This window comes from Phacochoerus africanus, chromosome 4 (assembly GCF_016906955.1).
Source record: "Phacochoerus africanus isolate WHEZ1 chromosome 4, ROS_Pafr_v1, whole genome shotgun sequence".
In the NCBI taxonomy this organism is placed as follows: Eukaryota; Metazoa; Chordata; class Mammalia; order Artiodactyla; family Suidae; genus Phacochoerus; species Phacochoerus africanus.
Window position 1 is genome coordinate 210,006 of NC_062547.1, and position 21,754 is coordinate 231,759.

Here is a 21,754-nt window from a genome sequence, read left to right on the forward strand (position 1 = left end):
ACCGAGGAGCAAAGACAGTCTTCAACAAACTGTGCTGGAACCACCCGGCATCCACGGGCACCACCGCCCCCCATCAGAGCAGCCCAAGCCCAGAACAGGACGCCGCCCACGCCAGGCGGGTCTGCAGCACCAGCGGCTCATCCTTCGCTGGGAATGCGGGCGGCCACTTAGGAGTCAGCTTGGCGGTTTCTTACAAAACCAAACATACGTGTGGACTTATTTATGATGGCCATTCCGGCTGGTGTGAGGTGGTACCTCACAGTCGTTTTGATTTGCATTTCTCTAATAATCATTGATGTGGAGCATTTTTTCATGTGTTTCTTGGCCATCTGTGTATCTTCTTTGGAGAAAGGTCTATTCAGGTCTTTTGCCCACTTTTCCATTGGGTCGTTGGCTTTTTTGCTGTTGAGTTGTAAAGTTGTTTGTATATTTTAGAGACGAGGCCCTTGTCAGTTGCATCATTTGATACTATTTTCTCCCGTTCTGCAAGTTGTCTTTTTGTTTTCTTTTTGGTTTCCTTTGCTGTGCAAAAGCTTGTCAGTTTGATAAGGTCCCACCAGTTTATTTTTGCTTTTATTTCTGTTGCTTTGGGAGACTGACCTGAGAAAACATTCGTAAGGTTGATGTCAGAGAATGTTTTGCCTCTGTTCTCTTTGAGGAGTTTGCTGGTGTCTTGTCTTATATTTAAGTCTTTAAGCCATTTTGAGTTTATTTTTGTGCATAGTGTGAGGGTGTATTCTACAAATAACAAATGCTGGAGGGGGTGTGGAGAAAAGGGAACCCTCCTGCACTGCTGGTGGGAATGTAAGCTGGTACAACCACTATGGAGAACAGTATGGAGGTGCCTTAGAAAAGTATACATAGAACTACCACATGACCCAGCAGTCCCCGCTTGGACATGTATCCAGCCAAAACTTTCCTTGAAAAAGACACATGCACCCGCATGTTCACTGCAGCACTATTCACAGTAGCCAAGACATGGAAACAACCCAAATGTCCATGGACAGACGATTGGATTAGGAAGCTGTGGTGTATATATACACAATGGAATACTACTCGGCCATAAAAAAGAGTAACATAATGCCATCTGCAGCAACATGGATGGAACTAGAGACTCTTATACTGAGTGAAATAAGTCAGAAAGAGAAAGACAGGGAGTTCCCGTCGTGGTGCAGTGGTTAACAAATCCGACTAGGAACCATGAGGTTGCGGGTTCGATCCCTGCCCTTGCTCAGTGGGTTAACGATCCGGCGTTGCCGTGAGCTGTGGTGTAGGTTGCAGACGCGGCTCGGATCCCGCATTGCTGTGGCTCTGGCGTAGGCCGGTGGCTACAGCTCTGATTCGACCCCTAGCCTGGGAACCTCCATATGCCGCAGGAGCGGCCCAAGAAATAGCAAAAAGACGGAAAAAAAAAAAAGAGAGAGAGAAAGACAAATACCATATGATATCACTTATACCTGGAATCTAATATACAGCACAAAGGAAACTTTCCACAGAGAAGAAAAGCATGGACTTGGAAAATAGACTTGTAGTTGCCAAGGGAGAGGGGGAGGGAGTGGGATGGTCTGAGAGTCTGGGGTTAATAGATGCAAACTATAGCCTTTGGAGTGGATAGGCAATGAGATCCTGCTGTGTAGCACTGGGAACTATGTCTAATCACTTGTGACGAATCTGTACATGTATGTGTAACTGGGTCACCACGCTGTACAGCAGAAAACTGACAGAATACTGTAAACCAGTTATAATGGAAAATAAAAATCATTATTAAAAAAAAAAAAACCATACTCTCGCCGTGTGCTCGGCGCTCGTGCTCCTTGGTATTTGCCCCGAGAGCTGCCAACGCAGGGCCACAGGAGACGCTGCCCAGGGAGGCTGAGAGCAGCTTCATTCCCAGGTGTCAAAACTGGGAACCAGCCTCGACGTCCCTCCGCAGATGAATGACACACAGACGGCACTCAGACGACGACGGGGCGGCATTCAGCCCCCGAAAGAAAGGCGCTCTCCGGCCGCAGCAAGGCATGGAGGAGCCTCGGCCGCACCCGACGGAGAGGGCAAAGGCGGCCGCGGCAGGGGTCCACCTCGAGGACACGCCGGCCGGCCGAGGTGCAGCTCAGGGCGGCAGAGGGTTCAGTGGTTGCCAGAGCGGGGAGGGGGGCAGGGAAGGCCCTCGGCCAGAGCACGGAGGACTCGGGGCTGTGAGGACCCCCCGGGTGACACCGTGACGCTGGACACGTGTCATTGTCAGTTTGTCCAAACCTGCAGAATGTCCAGCACCAAGAGCAAACCTTGATGTAAACCAGGGGTGACGATGACCTGTCCATTCAGGGTCATCAGCTGTGACAAAGGTACCACCTGGTGTGGTCACTGGGGGAGGCCGCGCGCGTCGGGGCGGGGGCTGGAGGGGAACCCACTGTACCCCGCTCTCAATTTTGCCGTGAGCCGAAAACTGCTCTAAAAAAGAAAGTCTTCTTTAAGAAAAACCCATGACGAAAACAAAGGAAAATTAAGATTATCTGACAACACTTGGGGGAAAAAATGGGTGAGAGAAAAAACCTTTACAGAAATAAAAGTCGCTTTAGGAATTTCAAAAACCAAGAACAGCCACTGTTAAAATCCAGCCAGGAACACAGAAGACAGGTCGGGGACATGCCCGCAAGACGAAGTGGAAAAGGCCAGAGCCCAAGGTGGTCCGTGAGGGGGCAGCGGATGCGGAGGAAGACAAGCAACGAGGGGATGCGCCCAAGGGAAAGCGGCCCAACAGAAAGTTCCCGCGGAAGCGCAGGCCGGGATCTCCCGCCCCAAAGGACGTAAAGACCCTGGGTGGCCTCGGGCAGCGCCGGGCTCCCACCGTCCCACGGGCAGGGGCCGCCGAGGGAAAGCAGCTGGAGCAAAGGCAAGGGCCGGTCTCAGAGCCCGGGGCACCCAGGAGCCCACCAAGACGGTGAGAGCCCTGGGGCAGCCCCTCCTCGCTCAAGACGCGCCCTAAACCTCGGGGAGAAGGGACACGGCACACCCCCCTCTGAGCCCCTGCGGAGGACGGAGGACGTGGTCCAGACCCACCGCAGGGGCTCCACCAAGAGCCCCGCACCAGCCAGTGCCCGTCCCCAAGCCCGCTCACATCCTGCTGTTGCTCGGGCGACACCTCTCCCCACACACCTGCTTCGCGGCTTCTGGAACCTTCGCCCGCAGAGCCTGAGTGTCTCCATCTTCAAAATGGAGCCGTCACAGCTCAGCCTCCTGGGGCTCCTGTAAGGACCAAGGACACGTGGGAACCAGCCCTTGAGCCACCCCACCCCCCACCTCCACCCGGGGGCCCCGGGCAAACCCTTCCTGTGAGCGCTGAGGGGTGCTTCTCCAGGACCGCAGCGCAGGCCTCCTGCGGGAGGAAGCTCGAACTTTCACTCCTCCAGTGACGGGGACTCAGCACCGCTTTCCACTCTGCCACCACCTGGGGCCACCTCCTGGTCCCGGCCCCGTGGGGACCAGCCACTGCCTCCCCACCAGTCTCCCTTCAACCGGCTCATTCTCCCCAGAGAGGCTGAGTCCTTTTAAAGCACAAACCTGACGTGCCACTCCCCGCTGAAGCTCCCAAAAGATCCCCGGTGCTCCGCCCCCACCCATGAGCTCCAGCCACCCTTTAGGGTCCTGTTTGGGACCTCTGCAAGGCTCCCCACCCTTCCCCGGAGGAGTAAGGGTCCAGAGGCTCTCAGCTGCCCAGCCACCCCAACCAGCATCCTTGCATGTGAGCTGCTGTGTCTGGGTCCCACCAGACGCCAGAAGGAGAAGCTGCATTTCCTGGTCACGCACCGGCCCTGGAGCAGCGCCAGCACAAGGGGAGAGCTCAGAACCCCCGAGTGGTAGACTGACCGACCGACCCCCTGACCGGCTGAGAGGGAGGCAGGGGGGCCCGGACCCCTGGGGGAACTTCCAGGCCAAAGGAGGATGGTCTGGCCCCGGAGGGATCAGGGCGGGCTTCATGGAGGAGGCAGGCCCTGGCCCTCCAGATGTTGGAAGTTTCCGGAGCATGGGCGCAAGTTTGCCGACAGGAAGCCACAGGCATCCCGGGCGTCCCCCCTCCCCGCCACGCGCTGTGCTCTCGCACCTGGTGCTCCAGCTGACTATCCATCTTCACCCCTGCAGGCTGCGTGGCCCCAGGCCACCTACTTAACTTCTCTGTGCTCCAGCCAGAGCCTGAATTTGGTTTTGACAATAATTGCACTCTCTACGTCTTCAAGCTTTTCTCCCCATCTTCTGCCCCTTGACAGCCCTCCTCCAGGCATCCCATGGCACCTCTGGGCCCCTCCTCCAGCTCCACCTGCATACACCTGGCAGCCCCTGCAGGGAGGGTCCCTAGGTCACCAAAGCCAGCAATGGGGGCTCCTCCCTCCGCCACCCTGCCCTCGGCTCTGGCCTTGGCCCAGAAAAGCACCTCCTCCCCCAGCCCCTGCTCCCCAGCACCTCCTGCAGAGGCTTCTGCACCTGCCTGGCTCCCTATCTCTAAGTCAGTTGGAGCCGTGTAAATGCTGGCCCGCCCCTTGGGCCTGCAAAGCCCTTCCTTCAGGCTCCCCAGTACAGTCCAGACACCCGCCCCCCCCCGCGACCCACCACCTCCCAGGTAAGAGCATCACCCACCTTCCAGGCCCCAAGAAGCTTCGGGTGCCCATTCTCAAACCGGATAGGCCCCACAGCAGATTCCCAGGCCCTGCCTGCACAGATGTCCCTACCGCTGTTTTGTAAGCTCCTGGGTGGATTTTCTTCTGCCACAGGTGCCCCTCTGGCAGAAAGTCCTCCCTCCACCCTCCCTGTGCTCTCTGCTGGCTCCACAGGGGCAGGCGGAGCGGGGAGAAGCCTGGTCGCAGGGGTCGGACTGGACTCTGGGCTTGAGGTGGGGACAAGTTTGAGCCACAGCGGGTCCCCGGGTCTCTGCAGCAGTTAGAGGAAGCTCTCCCAGGAGCCCTGGGCTTTTCCTGGACACCGCACCACAAAGGCAGGAGCTCCAGGGTGGGAGGGCCACCTGTGCTCGGGGAGGCTCGCCACAGCTTGGGACCCCTGCAGCCCTGCCTGGCAAGATGAGGACGTGCCGCAGAACTGGCCCTGGGACGCTGCGGGCTGCTCAGCACCCAGGGGCACCCTCCCTCCCGCGGCCCCAACCCCGCTAAAGCCCCCTGCGTCCGTCCGCAGCTCTGTCCCACCCCCCGGGGCCTCTCCACAGCCCTCCGGACCCCCGCCCCCTTCTGGCTCCCCCGTCCTGCTGCCCAGCCAGCTGGGCCCAGGCAGACTCAGAGCGTAAGGGCGGGCCCCAGACCCCTGTGCCAGGCGTGCGCCTCCAGGCCGACTGAGCACCGCACCAACTTGTCTCCCGGGATTTTTCCACACAAAACACGTCTCCCAGGAAAGCAACCGGTCTGATGAGCTCTGGGCATGCGGGCGTTCCCAGCCCGCCCTCCCTCTGCCCCTCAGTCTTGCCCCACACCGAGGCCGCCAGCAGCGCTGAGCCCAGGATGCAGCCGAGGACTCCTCGGCCAACAGCAGTGGCCTCGGGGCTGAGCCCCAGGGCCGGCAGTGTCCCGACCACCAGCAGGGTAGGTCTCCCGCCTGCACCCCTCCCCGGCCCGGCAGCTCCACCCCAGACTCCCTGATCTTCCCGGGGACCCTCCTCTCCCCTCAGTCTGCCACAGACTTCCAGCCCCCACCCCACCCCGCCCCCTCCCCAGCACTGCCCTCACCCCTAGGGCTGTCTCCTGAGCCCAGCCCCACCTCACCCCCAGGCCACTGCCCCCCTCCCCCCCCCACCCCGGCCCATTCCCACCTGGGACCACATCCCTGCCTTCAGGGGCCCAGAGCCCAGGAGAAGGGCCTCCCATAGGAGAGTGGGCCTGTTAGGGGGGCCCGTGGTGACTTCCCAGGGGCCACCCAGGAGGTACCTGAGGCCACTCAGCCCCCACCCCTCCAGCCCTCCTGGGCTCAGCCCTCAACCCCACTCCAGCTACCAGGGGCAGGTCCTAGAACCCACGGGTCCAGGAGGCCTTAGGGCGTGCCGGTCCAGCTGCCGGGGCGCTCCAGGGAGAGCTTCTGGGGCAAGCCAACTAGGCCAGCACCTCCTGTTCCTCCCTGGCTCCTGCCCCCACTCCTTGCTCAGCTCTTGTGCTGCTAGACCCTGCTCGCCCGGACTCCCGGCTCTTCCCTGCACACGCCAGGTCCTTCGTCCTAGCGGGCAGGAGAGCCCCTCTGAGTCACCCCCCTGGGGCGGCTCCGCCTGCCCCTAACCCTGACTCACGTGTTGGGAACGGCCCTCCCACCCCCAGGCTGGGGGTGGGAGCCTGGGAGGGCCGCCAGAGAGGCCTTTGGAGGGCTCTGCAGAGGTGGAGGCCTAGGGCTGGCTTCTGGGGTCTAGAGGATGGGGGTCTGGAGGGTCTTGGGTCTGCAGTGGGCCTGTCATCCTCCTGCTTCTGGGGTCTCTCGGGCACCAAGAGCCAGGACAAGAGCCCCAAAGAGCCCCTCCACTCTAAAGGTCTACCCCAAGCCCTTCTTCCTCGGCTCTGTTCCTTAGCACTTGACCCTGCCTAGGCCTCACGCCAGCCTCACAGTGGGGCCGCCTGGTCCCTGGAGTTCCTTAGAGCCCCCAGCTCCCAGGGAGGGGGAGCCCCGCCCTCAGCCTCCAGACCCTGCCACAGGCTCCCCAGTGGCCTCCCTTGGCCCCTCCCTGACCCTCAAGACAATGGGCCCAAAGGACCTGCTGTGGCCTTTACAGGCTGGGAACAAAGAAGGGCCCCAGACCCCTTCTGCCCCGTCTGGGGACGGGGGGAACGTGCAGGGCCTGTTCTTCCGCCCAAACTCCACCTTAAGCGGCCCTGGCCCCTCCCTCCCACCTGGCCAGGTGTCCCCGCCCCTCGCTGAGCTCAGCCCAGCCCTGGGCGAGGCCAGCGGGGAGGGGACTTCAGGGACAGGGTGCACGGGACGGAGACGGCTCCGGCTGGAGGCGGCTACGGGGCCTAGGCCAGGCGGACCCAGCCCCGCGAGCCGGCCGCCATGCAGGACAGTAACTTCCTGCTGTCGGCCCTGCAGCCCGAGGCCGGCGTGTGCTCCCTGGCGCTGCCCTCGGACCTGCAGCTGGACCGCCGGGGCGCGGAAGGGCCGGAGGCTGAGCGGTGGCGGGCGGCCCGCGTCCAGGAGCAGGTCCGCGCCCGCCTCCTGCAGCTGGGCCAACAGCCTCGGCACAACGGGGCCGCCGAGCCCGAGGGGGCGGCCGAGGCAGCCAGAGGTAGGCGGACAGCAGCAGGGTGGGCGCTGGGCGGCGGTGGGCAGAGGGGGCCCCGGTGGGTGTGGTGGTGCCAGGGCCAGAGGCCGCGCCAGGGCCCGCTCCGGGCTCTGCTCCCTGACTCACCGAGGCCTCTGCCTGCACTGAGTCACCCGCCCCACCCCACCAGGCGTGGGAGAAGCCATGGGTGAGGCCTCCACCTCCCGGCAGGGTCCCTGGGGTCCTCCCTGCCAGCCTGGGCAGGCCCCACCTGCCCCCCTGGGCCCTGAGCCCCCCGTACCCCGCTGCCGGGGACCCGGGAGGAGCGGCACATGGCAGGCCAGCCAGGCCCATCTCTGTCGGCAAACCCGGAACACAGGCTCACACGCGGTCTCAGAGACACAAACACACCGAGACACAGATGCCCAGACTCTAGCATCCCGTCCACACCCCACGGAAACGGGCAGGGCCTGCGACTCCTGGACAAGAGCGAGCCTGTCTGGGCCGGGGTCTCCCTGTGGACCTGCAGGGGAGGGCCCAGCAACAGTGACCGTGACAGCAGGGGGTGTGGGAAGGCCCTCAGGGCCAGGCAGACCCTGGTCCCATTGGTGTGGGCGTCGGTGTGCACGCGGGCAGGTACGAGGGTGCGGGCGGGCACCGGTCTTAAAGGATCCCATAGGGGCAATGAGCTCAGGGCGCTTCCAGAAACGCCATGTCCTAGGCTTCAGCAGCAGGGATCAAGGTTAGGCAGTAAGATGAACCTCCCAGGATGTCAGGGACCAAGGCCGTGTTCACGGCGACTCACAAGGGGTTCAGACGGCCCTTCCCAGTCGCCGGTCAGGGCAGAAGAGGACCAGTACAGGGGCCTGGATGCCTGGGTCCTCCCTCCCTGGGCCTCTGGCTTGCTGGTGGCCACGTTGGGTGCCCAGGGTCATGGGGTAGAGGAAGGAGCAGGGAGGGGTTAATTACCACCCTGGCTACCCTGCCAATTAGGGGAAAGAGGATTATAATTTGGGGGTGGGGGTCAGGTCCTCAGGCTGGGGGCGTGCCCCCCAGGCTGAGTCTCACTAGCGTCACAGGGTTAATAGCCCCTGCCCAGAAGCCTCATTAACCAGGGCAGGTCTGGGGTGCGTGCTGGGTGGGGGAGTCCCCCAGACCAACCGGGGCAGAGGTGGAGGAGGGGCCAAGGCCCCCCTTCCCTTCACCCCGACCCTGATTCCCTCTAGCCAAGTCACTCTACCCTGGCCTTTGGGGGCTGGAAGGCGTCCCCCTCCAGGTGCGGCCCCACAGGGACTCTGCAGAGGCTGACCCCCGCCAGGAACACCCTTCCTATCCAAAGACCTCACCCCTGCATCACCAGGTGATGCCACCCAGCCTGCCACCACCGCTCTGCCGTGGTTTGACCTTTACCCGGCTCTTCTGGCGGTGCCCTCCAGCTCTTTCTGTGCACCTGACCACCCCGGTCCCCCCCTTGCGTCGGTCTCATATTCATTTCTCCAGCTGTCCTTCACTGTCGCGACCCCCTCCCAGACCCCCTCCCACACGTCCGACTGTAACCCACCTCTCATCCTTCCGGGGGCCCAGCCTGCCCTCCCCCATCTCTCCCCCCTCTGCCCTCCACCACCCACCCGTCTGTCCACTCACCATGCAGTCGGGCTGGCGCCAGTGCCCTCGGCCTATATGTGGCCGGGGGCAGGCATGGCTCAGCCAGGTGGGTCAGGGGACCGCACCTCAGGGCACCGGTCCAGGGACACTGTCCTCAGCGAGTGCAGCATCACTCTGTGTGGCCACAGGGCAGGACAGGCTCACAGGAGGTCAGTGTGGCTTCCTGGGGGAGGGGGCCAGGCGCTGTACCCTGGCTGGGACTGGGCAGCTGGCAGAAGAGTCCCTGGCACAGTCCCCAGGCCGCCGGGAAGTCAGCAGGGTGAGCGCCTCTGTCCCCCGCTGGGAGGGGCTGTGGGGAGGGCGATGAGGCAATGGGGTCCACTGGCCTCCCCGCCGAGTCTCAGGGCCAGAGGGGAGGCAGGAGGCCAGCGCTTTGCCATCGGCCCAGCCAGGCACCGCTATCCCTGTCCGCAGGTGGGTCCCGGGCTCAGTACCACACCTTGCAGGCTGGCTTCAGCTCCCGTTCCCAGGGCCTGAGTGGGGACACCACCTCAGTAAGTGACACCCTCTCCAGCCCAGAGGGTCTTGTGAGGGGGGTTCTGGGGGAGGCTTGGGGCTCGGGGTCAGAAGAGGAGACGGGCGCCAGGTGAACCCAAGCGCGCCCTCAGCTGCCCTCCTTACTGCCCCACAGACCTTCCGGCCCATCGCCAAGCCCACCTACAGCCCTGCCTCCTGGTCCTCACGCTCAGCTGTGGATCTGAGCTCCAGCCGGAGGCTGAGCTCTGCCCACAATGGGGGCAGCACCTTTGGCGCTGCAGGGTACGGAGGTGTCCAGCCCGCTGCCCCCATGCCCACCCGGCCCGTGTCCTTCCACGAGCGCGGTGGGGTGGGCAGCCGGATGGATTACGACACCCTGTCCCTGCGCTCGCTGAGGCTGGGGGCCGGCGGCCCAGACGACCGCTGCAGCGTGCTGTCTGAGCAGCTGGAGCCGGCCACCGCCTCCGCCTACCGGGCCTTTGCCTATGAGCGCCAGGCCAGCTCGAGTTCTGGCCGAGCGGGGGGCCTGGACTGGCCAGAGGCTGCCGAGGGGCCGCCCAGCCGGACCATCCGTGCCCCGGCCATGCGGACACTGCAGCGGTTCCAGAGTAGCCACCGCAGCCGTGGGGGAGCTGGGGGAGCACCAGGGGGTGTCCTGGAGCCCATGACCCGGGCACCATCGGTGCGCAGCCTCAGCCTCAGCCTGGCTGACTCGGGCCACCTGCCGGACCTGCGTGGGCTGGACAGCTACGGTGGCCGCCGCACCCTGCAGAGGCTTAGCAGCGGGTAAGCCGGGCTTGGCTCAGGGAGGGGACTTCTGCCCCGACCCTGGCGCGTTCCTGGGGTCAGCCTGCCCCATCTCCTGTCTCTGCAGCTTTGACGACATGGACTTGCCCTCAGCAGTCAAATACCTCATGGCCTCAGATCCCAACCTGCAGGTGCTGGGAGCAGCCTACATCCAGCACAAGTGCTACAGCGACGCAGCAGCCAAGAAGCAGGTGACCACCCCTGCTGACTCCCCCACCGGCCCCCACTTCCCCCACTGTTCTCTGGTCCCTGACCATCCCTCCCTCATCCCCAAGCTGACTGCGCAGACCCCATCCTGCCCAGAGCTTGCTCAGCAGCGGAGAGGCAGGGGGGTGACCCGCACACGTCTGCACCCACCTGTATCTGCCTGCACACGTCTACACACACCTATACCGTGTGTGCACCTGAGCTAACACCTGCATGCCTGTGCCCACAGGCCCGCAGCCTTCAGGCTGTGCCTCGGCTGGTGAAGCTCTTCAACCATGCAAACCAGGAGGTGCAGCGCCATGCCACAGGCGCCATGCGCAACCTCGTCTACGACAATGCAGACAACAAGCTGGCCCTGGTGGAAGAGAATGGCATCTTCGAGCTGCTGCGGACCCTGCGTGAGCAGGACGACGAGCTGCGCAAGAACGTCACAGGTGGTCCTGCTCCCCGGCAGCCGCCCCTTCCTCTTGCCGCCCTGCCCTTGGTCCTGGGCCTCGGCCCTCGGCCCCAAGCGCTTCCTGGGGCATATGTCTACCTGGAGCCAGCCTCCAGCCGCAGGCCCCACGTCCCCGAGCCTTGTCCTCCCTTGTTGCAGCCCCGTGACCCTACGGTCACACTCAGGCTCTCCCCGGCGAGGCTCTTGCGTGAGGCTCGAAGCCAGGTGGGGCCCTGGGACAGGTTAAGAGCCTCCTCCCCACCACCCCTGGACGGCCCAGAAGGGGCTGGTGGGCTGTCCTGACCATGGCCTCGGCCCACCTGCCACAGGGATTTTGTGGAACTTGTCCTCCAGCGACCACCTGAAGGACCGCCTGGCCCGAGACACCCTGGAGCAGCTCACAGACTTGGTACTGAGCCCGCTCTCGGGGGCTGGAGGGCCCCCCCTCATCCAGCAGAATGCCTCCGAGGCCGAGATCTTCTACAATGCCACAGGCCTCCTCAGGTGAGGGGCAGGGGAGGCCCAGGGAGCAGCTCGCGGAGCTGAGGTCTGAATGGCAAGGCAGAGGCAGCCAGCCGGCCTGGGGAAGGGGAGAGTCAGGCAGAGGTGCTGACTGCCAGGTGTGGTCGCCAGTCAGATGTCAACAGACTCTGGAGGCTGCAGGCTCAGGCATCGCTGTATCGGGGACTTGATCTGACAGTGCTAACGTCCCTGCCCCTGCCCCCACCCCCGACTTGAGGAGCGAATGGGGGAGGGGTACGCGGTGGGGCCAGGGCTGGTCCCCAGTAGGGACCAGGAGCAGGAAGTGCCAAGGGGTGGACCCAGCCCTCAGGGAGGAGGGGGTCAGCGCTTAGCTTCTCAGCCCTTGGGTTTGGGTTCCTGTGGGGTGGGCTCTGAGGGAGTCTCTGATCTGCCTCCATCCACAGGAACCTCAGCTCAGCGTCCCAGGCCACTCGCCAGAAGATGCGCGAGTGCCACGGGCTAGTGGACGCCCTGGTCACCTACATCCACCATGCCCTGGATGTGGGCAAGTGTGAGGACAAGGTGAGGGTTGGCCAGTGCCCGGGCGGGGGGTGGGGGCAAGGGGGTCCCACCTGCTCTGACCGCGGTCCACCCTCCGCAGAGCGTGGAGAACGCGGTGTGCGTGCTCAGGAACCTGTCCTACCGCCTGTACGATGAGATGCCGCCATCGGCCCTGCAGCGGCTGGAGGGCCGGGGCCGCCGGGACACGGCGGGGGCGCCGCCGGGCGAGGTGGTGGGCTGCTTCACGCCACAGAGCCGGCGGCTCCGAGAGGTGGGCGCGGACCTGGGCGGGTGGGGGCAGGGGGCCCGGCCGAGCCTGGCTGACCCTCTGCGCCCTCCTGCCCAGCTGCCCCTCGCGGCCGACGCGCTCACCTTTGCCGAGGTGTCTAAAGACCCCAAGGGGCTCGAGTGGCTGTGGAGCCCGCAGGTCGTGGGGCTGTACAACCGGCTGCTGCAGCGCTGTGAGCTCAACCGGCACACCACGGAGGCGGCGGCCGGGGCGCTGCAGAACATCACCGCGGGCGACCGCAGGGTGAGGCCGCGGGGCCCCGGTGGCGTTCTGGCTGCGCGCTGGGGACGCGAGGCGTACACCGGGGTCGGGACCGTAGCCCGGCTCTCCCGGCCTTCGCCGGCCGACGGGGGAGCCAGAACTTCGGAGCAGGGGCGGGAGGAAGGCAGGTGCGCAGGCGCGGCCCGGGGTGCGCGCCCCGCCTCCCGCGGAGCCCGCGCGGCTGCCCAGCGGCCCCGGGAGGGAGAGGTCCGCGGCCCAAGCAGGGCGGGCCTCAGGGGCCTGGGGCGGATTTAGGTTCTGCGCTGGATTGAAGGGCGGTGCCGGCGGTCGGGGCCAGGAGGGGCGCCAGCACCGGAGTCGCCAGCCTCTCTCCCGCCTGCAGTGGGCGGGCGTGTTGAGCCGGCTGGCTCTGGAGCAGGAGCGCATCCTGAACCCGCTGCTGGACCGAGTTCGGACCGCTGACCACCACCAGCTGCGCTCCCTGACCGGCCTCATCCGCAACCTGTCCCGGAACGCCAGGAACAAGGATGAGATGTGTGAGTCCGCCTGTCCCAGAGCCTGGGCTCCGCCTGTGCACGGGCTGCTCCCCTCCGGCGGGCTTTGGGCCGCTGCAGCCCCTGGACAGACAGGCATGCCAGCTCCCTGGGGGAGCAGGGGACGGAGGGGACTGACCTCCCCCACCTCCTGGCAGCCACCAAAGTGGTGAGTCACCTGATCGAGAAGCTGCCTGGCAGCGTGGGTGAGAAGTCTCCCCCGGCCGACGTCCTGGTAAACATCATAGCCATCCTCAACAACCTGGTGGTGGCCAGTCCTGTGGCCGCCCGAGACCTGCTCTACTTCGACGGGCTCCGCAAGCTGGTCTTCATCAAGAAGAAGCAGGACAGGTAAAGGCCCAGGCCCTCAGCCCGCCCCCGCTCTGGCAGCGCGGGTCACCCTGCTGACCCCTGCCTCCTGCCCGCAGCCCCGACAGTGAGAAGTCCTCCCGGGCGGCTTCTAGCCTCTTGGCCAACCTGTGGCAGTACAGCAAGCTCCACCGGGACTTCCGGGCGGTATGTTCTGGGACCCAGGGCAGGCCAGGCCAGGCGTGTGGGCCGTGGACACAGGACGGCAGGGAGGGACACGGAAACCTGTGTGGCGCTGGAGACCCGGAGCCCACTTCCAGCACCCCGGGGAGGGCGGGGTACAGGGCAGCTGGTGCCCTGACTCTGGGTCCCCTCTCCACTGCAGAAGGGCTACCGCAAGGAGGACTTCCTGGGCCCGTAGGCGAGGCCGTCCCTGGAGAAGGGGAATGCGATGTGACCCAGCCTCCAAGGGAGGGCTCGCTCAGGGCTGCTCGCCAGCCAGCCTGGAGGAGAAGGTTGACGACGGCCCAGGGGCCTCTCGCTGGAGCCCCATCCACGTGCAGCTTGAAGGCCTGGGCCATGGGGAGGGGACAAGGGCTTGTGGCTGGGGACTTGGCTTTTGCAGGGCAGGGAGTGGGGCAGGGCTTGAGGATGCTCTGATGCGCGGGATGGTGGCCAGGTCACACTGGCAGAGGTGGGGCTGGCTGTGGCCCAGCAGTGCCTTGGGACAGCCAGCACTGGGAATAAAGGTGGCCGTGAACACAGCAGCCACAGCTCCACCCGCTTCCATTGGTCAGATGTGGGGGTCGGATCCAAGGACTCGGCGGTGGTCCCAAGCATAGTCATGCCTGCCCCTGAGGGCACTCCCCATTAGGCCCAGATGCAGGCCTCTCCAGGTCAGGGGACCCAGTCCAGGGAGGAGAGAGTGTCCAGCAGCAGGAGAGCTGGCCGAGAGAGAGAGAGAGCTTCAAGCCAAGTGCGGCCCAGACACAGCAGAGGGATGACCACTCCTGGGGCAGCTGTGACCACTACTGGCTGGTGCTGCCCTGCTGTGCTGCTTGTGTGGGAGGTGCCCGCAGCACCTCTCTGCCCCACCTTCCTGGGCCTGGGGTGCCCTGACAGGTATACTCATGCTGTCTGTTTGAGGCTTGGGATCCAGGAGGTTCTGGAACCCCTCCCCTGCTCACCGAGCCAGGCCACTTGATTGGAAAGCTCCCAGTGATATTTTTACACCAAAAGACTCCTACCTGAAGTCTCTAAGGGGGCTGCCCCCCCTCCAGGTATGCCTGGATCAGAGGGGGACTGGGGACAGTCACACCCCCAAGCCGGGAGACCCAAGGAGGCCACTGCAAGGGACGTGCTTGAGCTGGGTCAGGACGGAGGACAGGGAGGGGTGGGTTTAAGCGGACGGTCAGATTTAGCAACTAGTGGCTATGGGGTGAGAAAAGGCGAGGGTCCAGGGCCCTGGAGGGACTGAGGTGGAAGTGGGGGCGTTCTGCCCAGGACCCTGCCTGCTCCCTTAGACTCGGGCGGGATTCAGAAGGACTTTATTTCTGCCACAAGGAGGGTTTCCAGGGCCACTCCCTTTCCCCAAGGTCCCAGGCCACAGGTACCCAGGGACTGTGGTCCTGCTGAGTGGGGGGAAAAACCCAGCCCTGCCCCCAGCTGTCCCCAGCGATCCTGCTGCTCCATTGGGCAGAGGCTACACGTCATCTTCTGACACCAGGCAATAGAAATCCGTGCGGGCACTGTAGTTTCGGGAGCCCAGGTCCGAGACATCCACTTCACTGCCACGGCCTTCTCCGAGCGAGACCCCACTTGCATGTGATGGAACTGTTGGCTCCCCAAAGACGGGCCCTCGCACACCTGCAGAGGGGGCACCACCAGGCCTGAGGCTGGGCTGCCCAGAGCCTGCCCTCTGCCAGGGTCACTCCCCGCTGCCCCTCCTGCATGGTGGCATTTGAGGCCCAGGAGGTTCCTAGGCAGGCCCTGGGCCTGACCACCCCATGGGAAGAGTGGAGGGAGATGCTAGGGGCTAAGCCCATCCATGGGCTTCAGGGAGAAGTCCCCGCCACCTGGGCCCCTTCTGTGGCTCTTCCACCTATGCAGCCTCCCTCCAACCCAGTCTGAGGTTTTCAGGGCCAGGGGTGGGGCCAGTGGGCATACCCAGGTCCCCCTCAGGGTCAGGGTCCAGCTCCGGGTCCAGGGTCCGACCCTCAGGGCCTCGGCCCCCCACAATCAGCATGGGGTCCTTGTCATCCTGCAGCCGGGTCTGGGGGTCTCCCTCCATGGCTCTGTACTGCACCTTCCGTGGCAGCGCCAGCTGTAGCTCTTTCCAAAAATCGGAGGAAGGTGTCTGGAGACCAGGATGCGGAAGTTAGCAACACATGGGGTGTGGGGGGTGCCAACACACAAAGCCCCAGCCTCCTTGGCCTCAAAGAGCACACTCTGCAGCGAGCGTTCACCTGGCTCCAGGGACCTCTAAGGAGGCCCTCTCTTCTGGGCACCTGGCCGTGGAACCCCCACCCCCGGGGTCTCATCCACGAGCCCCCCGGCCCCCCCCTCCGCACCACGGAACCCGGCCTCCAGAGCAGCAGGGTCACCAGGTGGCGGTGCTGACGCAGCAGGCGGAGCGCGGGATGAGCGGGATCGCGTCGCTGGCCCTCGAAGGTGATGAAGATGGGTCTGCGCGTGAGCTCCAGCAGCCGGCACAGGCCCTCCCTGCGAGGGTGGCACCGTCAGCGGGGGCGCGGCTGGGTTCCACCCAGCCCCGCACGGAACCCACCGGAAGCTGTGGCTGCACCAGGCCCGGCCCAGGAAGGCGTCCGACAGCACCACGACGAGGCGCCGGCAGCGGCTCAGGTTCACCAGGAGGTCGGCGGACGGCTCTGCGGGAACGCGGACGTCGGCGGGGGCGGGGCCCAGCCTGAATCGGGGGCGGGCCCGAGGGGCGGGGTGGGGCCTGGGCCGGAAGCGGGGCGAGACGGGGCGGGGCCCGGGCGGAAACGGGCGGGGCGCCGCGGTACCTGCGCGCGGCAAGAGGTCGCGGTCGTCCAGAAAGAGTTTGTAGCCCCGACGCCGCTCCAGCTGCGGCTTCAGGATGAAGTTCACGAACTTCCGGTCCTCCGGGCTGTCGCTGTAGGAGACGTAGGCGTCGTAGAGCTTTCCGTCTGCGGACGGCGGCGGGTCAGCGCGGCGGCTTTCCAGGCCAGGGCCCGCCACCCTCGGCGTCCCGCAACCCTCTCCCCTGTGCCACAGGGGCCAGGCCACCCCCGAGACGCAGACCCAGCAGATTCCAGCCCCAGGCCCTGCCTGGACCCCTCCTCAGCACAGGGTTCTGAGTGGAGCCCTGGGATCAGCATATGGTTCCTTTTCTGCCCGCCCAGGGCCCTCCTGGGCTGCACGGAGACACCCCTTTCCTGGACTGGGTGCCCGCCGGGGAAGAATGCCTCCTCACCCCACCTCCAGAAAAGCCCCCACAGCTGAGCCTAGAGAGGCCGGGTGGCTGAGCGTCCCTCCCGGTCCATCCGGGCCTGCGCACCATTCATCTCCACCTCCCCATACTTGTCCTGGTACCACAGCAGTACATTGAGCCGACACTTCACATACAGCAGCGCTGCCAGGAGCAGGGCCAGCAGGACCATGACTGAGGCCAGCACTGTGGCCACATGTCCAGCCAGACCTGGGGACAGAGCTGCAGTCAGCCACCCTAGCACCCTCCAAGCCTAAAGGCTCCCCAAGCCTCCCTCCTACCCCTTGACCCCAGTGGACCCTCTCACCAGCTCTCTGGAGAATGAAGGAGGAGGAGCTGACATTCTGGATGGAGCAGGTGAAGGTCCCAAAGTCCTCAGTACTGGTCAGGTTGACCCCCAGGACACTGGACACAAGCACCTCTGACCAGTTGGCCTTGACCCTGGAGAGACCAGGCCACACCCCTTCACCTGGCGCCCTAGAGCCCCACTTGTCTAGGACTTGCCCAAAAAGGCTGCAGACTGGGGCTTCCTGGGCAGACCTTGGGCTATGAGCTAAGGGAAAAGGGGGCATGGATCTGTTTGGGGACAGTCGCCTTAATCCTGGGTCTGAGTCCTGGGGGTCCTCAGAGCCCAGGCTTGACCTGAGGTTAATTCATAATTCAGGCTGTAGGACTCTGCTGGCACTTATGCCCTGGGCAAACTACAAAGTGTCTACAGGGGCTGTCTCCACCTGCAGTCACTGCCTCTTAGCTGCATCCAGGGTGGCACTCCGCCCATGTCATGTCTGGACGGTCACTCCCTAGCCCATGTCCAGGTGGCTCTATACCAGGCTGCTGGTCAGAGAAGCCACTGGCCATGGGTATATCCAGTGTGGACACCCTCATCTCTTACCAGGAGTCTTCATGGAGGTCATGGTGGCTTCCATTCCCCAGCGGCAGCCCGTCTTTCAGCCACTGGACTGAGGGCAGGGGGCAGTGGGGCCCAGAGACCACCGAGGCTGTGCAGTTCAGAGTGACCGCACTGCCCAGGGCAGGCCCCAGGACCTGGTTTCCAGATGGGGAGAGGAAGTCAAGGGCCCTGTCGCAGACTCCTACAGAAAGAGGACCCAGTGGTTAGCCGTGCCCACGCTGCCAGCCTCCTGCTGTCCACAGATGCTCTGGGGGCCAGAAAAAGCCAAGATGATCAGCGGCATGTGCTGCCTGGCAGCCATGCCATGTCTGTCCACGGGTCCCATGAGGGACAGGGCCTGGCACTTGGCACATCGTCCCCCAGCAGAGGCTGGTTCTTACACGCTCTGCCCGCCCCATCATCAGAGAGGATGCTAGCCTGGACGGCAGTGGCCAAAGTCAAAGCTGAGCCGACCTGTTCCACCCTAGCCCAGCAGGGCCCACCTAGCTGCCTGTCCACCCAGGACGTCAGCCCCCACACTTCCTGTGTGCCCACTGCTGAGATGCCCAGGCGCCGGCCCCTCTCCTGGGGGAGCTAGAGCGGATGTGGACACCGGTGGTGTGGGGGACTCAGGTTGGGTGTGCCAGCACCTTCTACGTGGCATGGAGACTTGGGGTTTCAGGACCCTCACCTAGCCATAGGCAAAGGCTTCTCACCTCCTGAGATCTCGACTTTCTCACCTTCACCTCCCCTTTAAGAGTGCTCAGTGGCGGCGTGGTCGCCCAGCAGCCCAGCAGCCCTCCGCCAGAGCCTACCCCCGGTCTCCTGGGCTTTACGGCCCCCACAAGCCTGGTCTAGGGGCCTTGGGCAGGAAAGCCTTCAGGGCCCATCCTAGCCATGGGCTCAGGCCCTCAGGCCTCGAGAGAGAGGCAGCAGGGTAGCATGGAGCAGGGTGAGGGGCAAGAGCGGGGGGGGGAGCCCGTGCCCGTCCCTCTCTGACCGTCTACCTGCCATGTTCTGGCGGGGCCTCCTCGAGGCAGGCTGGACACTGGTGCCACCCACAGCTCCACGGGCTCCTCCTTGGCTGAGCAGACTGATCCCCCAAGGGCTGGGCAGGACTCACTCTGTCCCTGTGACGGGTCAGTAAGGGCTCCAAGTCAGGTCAGAGGCTGCTGCCATCCCCGGGAGCAAGTTAAACAAGAACAGGATGAGTTAACGTGTAACTTTGGCCACCAAAGCTCTGCCTCTGCACTGGCTGCCTCGTGGAAGTGGCAGCGCCCCAGGCACCAGCACAGCCCCAGGCACCTCACACAAGGGCACCACCTCGCACCGGCCAGGCCCAGGGAGGGGCCCACAGGCTGAACTTCATCTGCCCCGGAGCCACTGTGACAGCTCAGGGTGGGACAGTGCCCCTGGCACCCCTCTCATGTGCCTGGGCTTGTTTTGGACTCAGGCCCAGTGCACATATGCATACAAACACAGCACTGGAGGCTGACCTTGAGACGGGAGGGGCATCAGGGCCAGGCCTGGTCTCAGGGGAGCCCTCCTGGATCCTGGGCTGGCACCCCCACTCCTTGTCATCTTCAAACTCAGAGACTTTCATCCACGTTATCTGTCTAGTTCTCCACAGGAAGCCCCCACCCGCCCGGAGGTGACCCTTCTCTCCTATGGGGGTCTGGGGTGCTCCCAGCCAGACTGGCAGCAGCCACACCCACCTCTAGACACCAAAATTTCTACAGTGACCTGGGCCAAAGGAGGGCCTGTGAAGCCCCAGGGCCAGAGCCATCGAGGACACCAGCCTCCTTGCAGCCGGACCTGGGGCGCATCCCCCCCGCACCAGGTCCCCCCGCTAGCCCAGTGGGTTTTTACTGGGCATCTACTCCACTCCCTCCCGCCCTGCTAAGGGGACACACCGGGGCCCTGGCTCCTTCAGGCTGTCCTCCCACCCGCGGGGCCCCCCAGGCTGTGCAGGGATGAGTCTCAACCTGCCCCCAGTTCCTTCTGCATGGGTGACCCACTGTGGACCTGGAAGCCCCTGGCGTGGCTGCAACTTCCTCAGAAACTGGTGGAGCATCAGGCTCATTCCCATGGGACCAGCGCAGAGGGTCCTTCCAGAAGCCCTTGGGATGGAGGCATGCCTGGGAAGGTCCTCGAAGCAGGAGAACCGGCCCCCTGGGGGCCGTGGAAGACCAGGAAGCTCCTCCCCCTCACCCAGAAGGAGGTGCCCCCAGCCCAGCAGGCCCCAGGGCAACTCGTGCAGCAGCCCCTTCGCCCCCCGAGCTCAGAAGACCGCCATCCCCTGGACCCTCCTGGAAGTTAAGGCCAAGCCGCGTGGCCAGGTGACAGGGGTGTCCCTGCACACCCTCCCCTGCAATCTCCTTTGCACACCTGTCACCCCCACACGCACACAGCCCCCTGCCATTTCCCCTGCAACCCTCCCTCTGTCCAGTTGGCATGTTGTACACCCACCCCTGCACACCCCACCCCTGCCTGCACTAAGCTCTCAGTCCCTGTGCACACTCCCCACACTTCCCGCTCCGGTGGTCCACACACCTGGCACACACAGCACACACCAGCAAAAGCTCCCACAGGACACATGGCTGTAAGCACCTGTACACACCCCGCACCGGGCACACTGCCCCTCACCCCCTGCTTGGCCACCGTCACCCCTTGCTCTCTCCCAGGCGCGTGTGCGCGCGCACGCACACACACACACACACACACGTGCCGCGTGTTTCGCGGGCCTCCCCTCAGCCAGGCCTGATTTTGAGGACAGGCCTCAGGCTGGGAAAAGCAACGGAGGACGAGGACACAGGCTCACGCGGAGCAACAAGGCCACCGTGGGAGGGAGGGCACAAAGTCACCTGGTTCCAGCTCTTTCCTCCTGAGGAGGGGATGTCGGCCACTGAGGTCATTGACGTGGGCTTGGGAGCAAAGTCTTTGCTCAGCTGGGCCCCCCGCCTGGTCCGAAGCGCCACGGCTGCCCCGGACGCATTGCCAAGCGCGGTGAGGACCTGACTTTTGTTTGTGTGTTTAATCAGAACTTTCCCCGTAGCTTCCTGGCTTTGCAGTCACATCCTCTCCTAAGCCTAAACCCCACCCAGGCACCCACCCTCCTCCACAGTTGGTGGTTCTCCCCCCCAGCCCCGCCTGCCCCACTCTTCCTGTAACTCTGAGTCAAGCAGCTCCTTCCTCTGGGGCCCGCCCCAGTCCAGCCCAGGCACCGTCCTTCCCTTCCCATGGCCTGGAAGGTGGGGGGAGGGTGCCCAAGGCCTGGGGTCCATGGTGCTAATTGGGGGTCCTGGCAAGCAGACCCCCCAGTCAGGGCCGTCCTGCACACAACACAAGGAGCTGGGTAGTCTGGCCTGCTTCCTGGATGCCCCCTACAGTCCCAACCCCCAGGAGAGTGGGGAGCCTCCATGCAGCGATGCCCCCGTCCCAGTGGGCAGCCCCGATGTAGCTCTGACTCTGACCTGCGGGGGTGACGGGGTTCCTGTGGGAACGCTCACAGTACCGGGGCCTTGAGCAGGGCTCTTTGCCTCCCTCCCCGTCCACCTCCCAGGTGTAGCCCCCAAACGGTGAGCAGGTACCAGGGGGCTGGGGGATCACGTGGCCCTTAGTTTCAGGCGGGGATGGGAGAGCTGTGCCCCTTTTCTAGCTAAAGAAGCAGACAGAAGCCCTCAACAGCAGGTCCCCATTCGGAGCTGGGGGGGGAGCGGGGGGCGGGGGCATCACAGACCCACAGACTGTCCTGGGACTCAGAGCTCTGGTCGCAGAAATCAGGCAGGGGTCCCCGTCAACCCCTGTCCCTGCTCTCACCCGCACGGGGGCAGAGCCTTCCAGTGGAGCATCCTCGGTGCAGCATCAGCTTTCCCACAGCCTCGACCTGACCCTGTGCCAAGCCCCCCTGCTCAGACCTCCCTGAGGCCTTCAAGACCTTGGGTGATGGTGCATCTTGGGCTCAGGACCCCACAGCACAGGAGGAAGTGCACCTCTCCGCCAAGGAGCCTCAGCTTCCTGGATGTAGGTGGGACCAAGTAACAGCCCTCAAGCCAGGGGCCCCCAGGGGGCCCTGGGGCTGAGTAGGCAGCATAAGCACCTGAGGCACAGGCTACTGGCCTCCAGCAGTCAGTGACCTCCCAGGAGCAGCCGGGCAGGAGGCAAAGGGCTAGGCTCTCCCTGGGCTCC

At 64.3% G+C, this 21,754-nt stretch overlaps 2 protein-coding genes across 7 annotated transcripts; one reads left to right on the forward strand and one right to left on the reverse strand.

Annotated features, from left to right (window-relative positions):
- The first annotated feature begins 5,469 nt into the window (after positions 1-5,469).
- On the forward strand, positions 5,470-13,984 carry PKP3 (plakophilin 3). The gene is made up of 14 exons (XM_047774818.1): positions 5,470-5,582; positions 7,066-7,261; positions 9,317-9,396; positions 9,534-10,165; positions 10,254-10,377; positions 10,623-10,827; positions 11,159-11,333; positions 11,756-11,873; positions 11,953-12,123; positions 12,199-12,384; positions 12,746-12,899; positions 13,055-13,247; positions 13,325-13,412; positions 13,591-13,984. The coding sequence occupies exons 1-14, from the start codon at positions 5,502-5,504 to the stop codon at positions 13,624-13,626; spliced, it is 2,439 nt and encodes an 812-aa protein (XP_047630774.1). The 5' UTR covers positions 5,470-5,501; the 3' UTR covers positions 13,627-13,984.
- Positions 13,985-14,735: 751 nt separating this feature from the next.
- On the reverse strand, positions 14,736-20,652 carry SIGIRR (single Ig and TIR domain containing). Of its 6 annotated transcripts, none has more exons than XM_047774824.1 (10): positions 20,431-20,652; positions 18,574-18,696; positions 17,570-17,768; positions 16,985-17,118; positions 16,747-16,887; positions 16,232-16,375; positions 15,991-16,093; positions 15,809-15,926; positions 15,372-15,561; positions 14,736-15,071 (listed from the first exon to the last, which is right to left on the reverse strand). In XM_047774824.1, exons 2-10 carry the CDS (start codon positions 18,578-18,580, stop codon positions 14,908-14,910), a joined length of 1,200 nt encoding a protein of 399 aa, XP_047630780.1. In that variant the 5' UTR covers positions 18,581-18,696; positions 20,431-20,652; the 3' UTR covers positions 14,736-14,907. The 6 variants fall into 6 exon arrangements, with proteins under 6 accessions (XP_047630780.1, XP_047630776.1, XP_047630777.1 ...); XM_047774820.1 differs by having other exon boundaries at positions 15,776-15,926; positions 20,431-20,651; XM_047774821.1 differs by having other exon boundaries at positions 15,776-15,926; positions 18,574-18,735; positions 20,431-20,651.
- Positions 20,653-21,754: the final 1,102 nt, after the last annotated feature.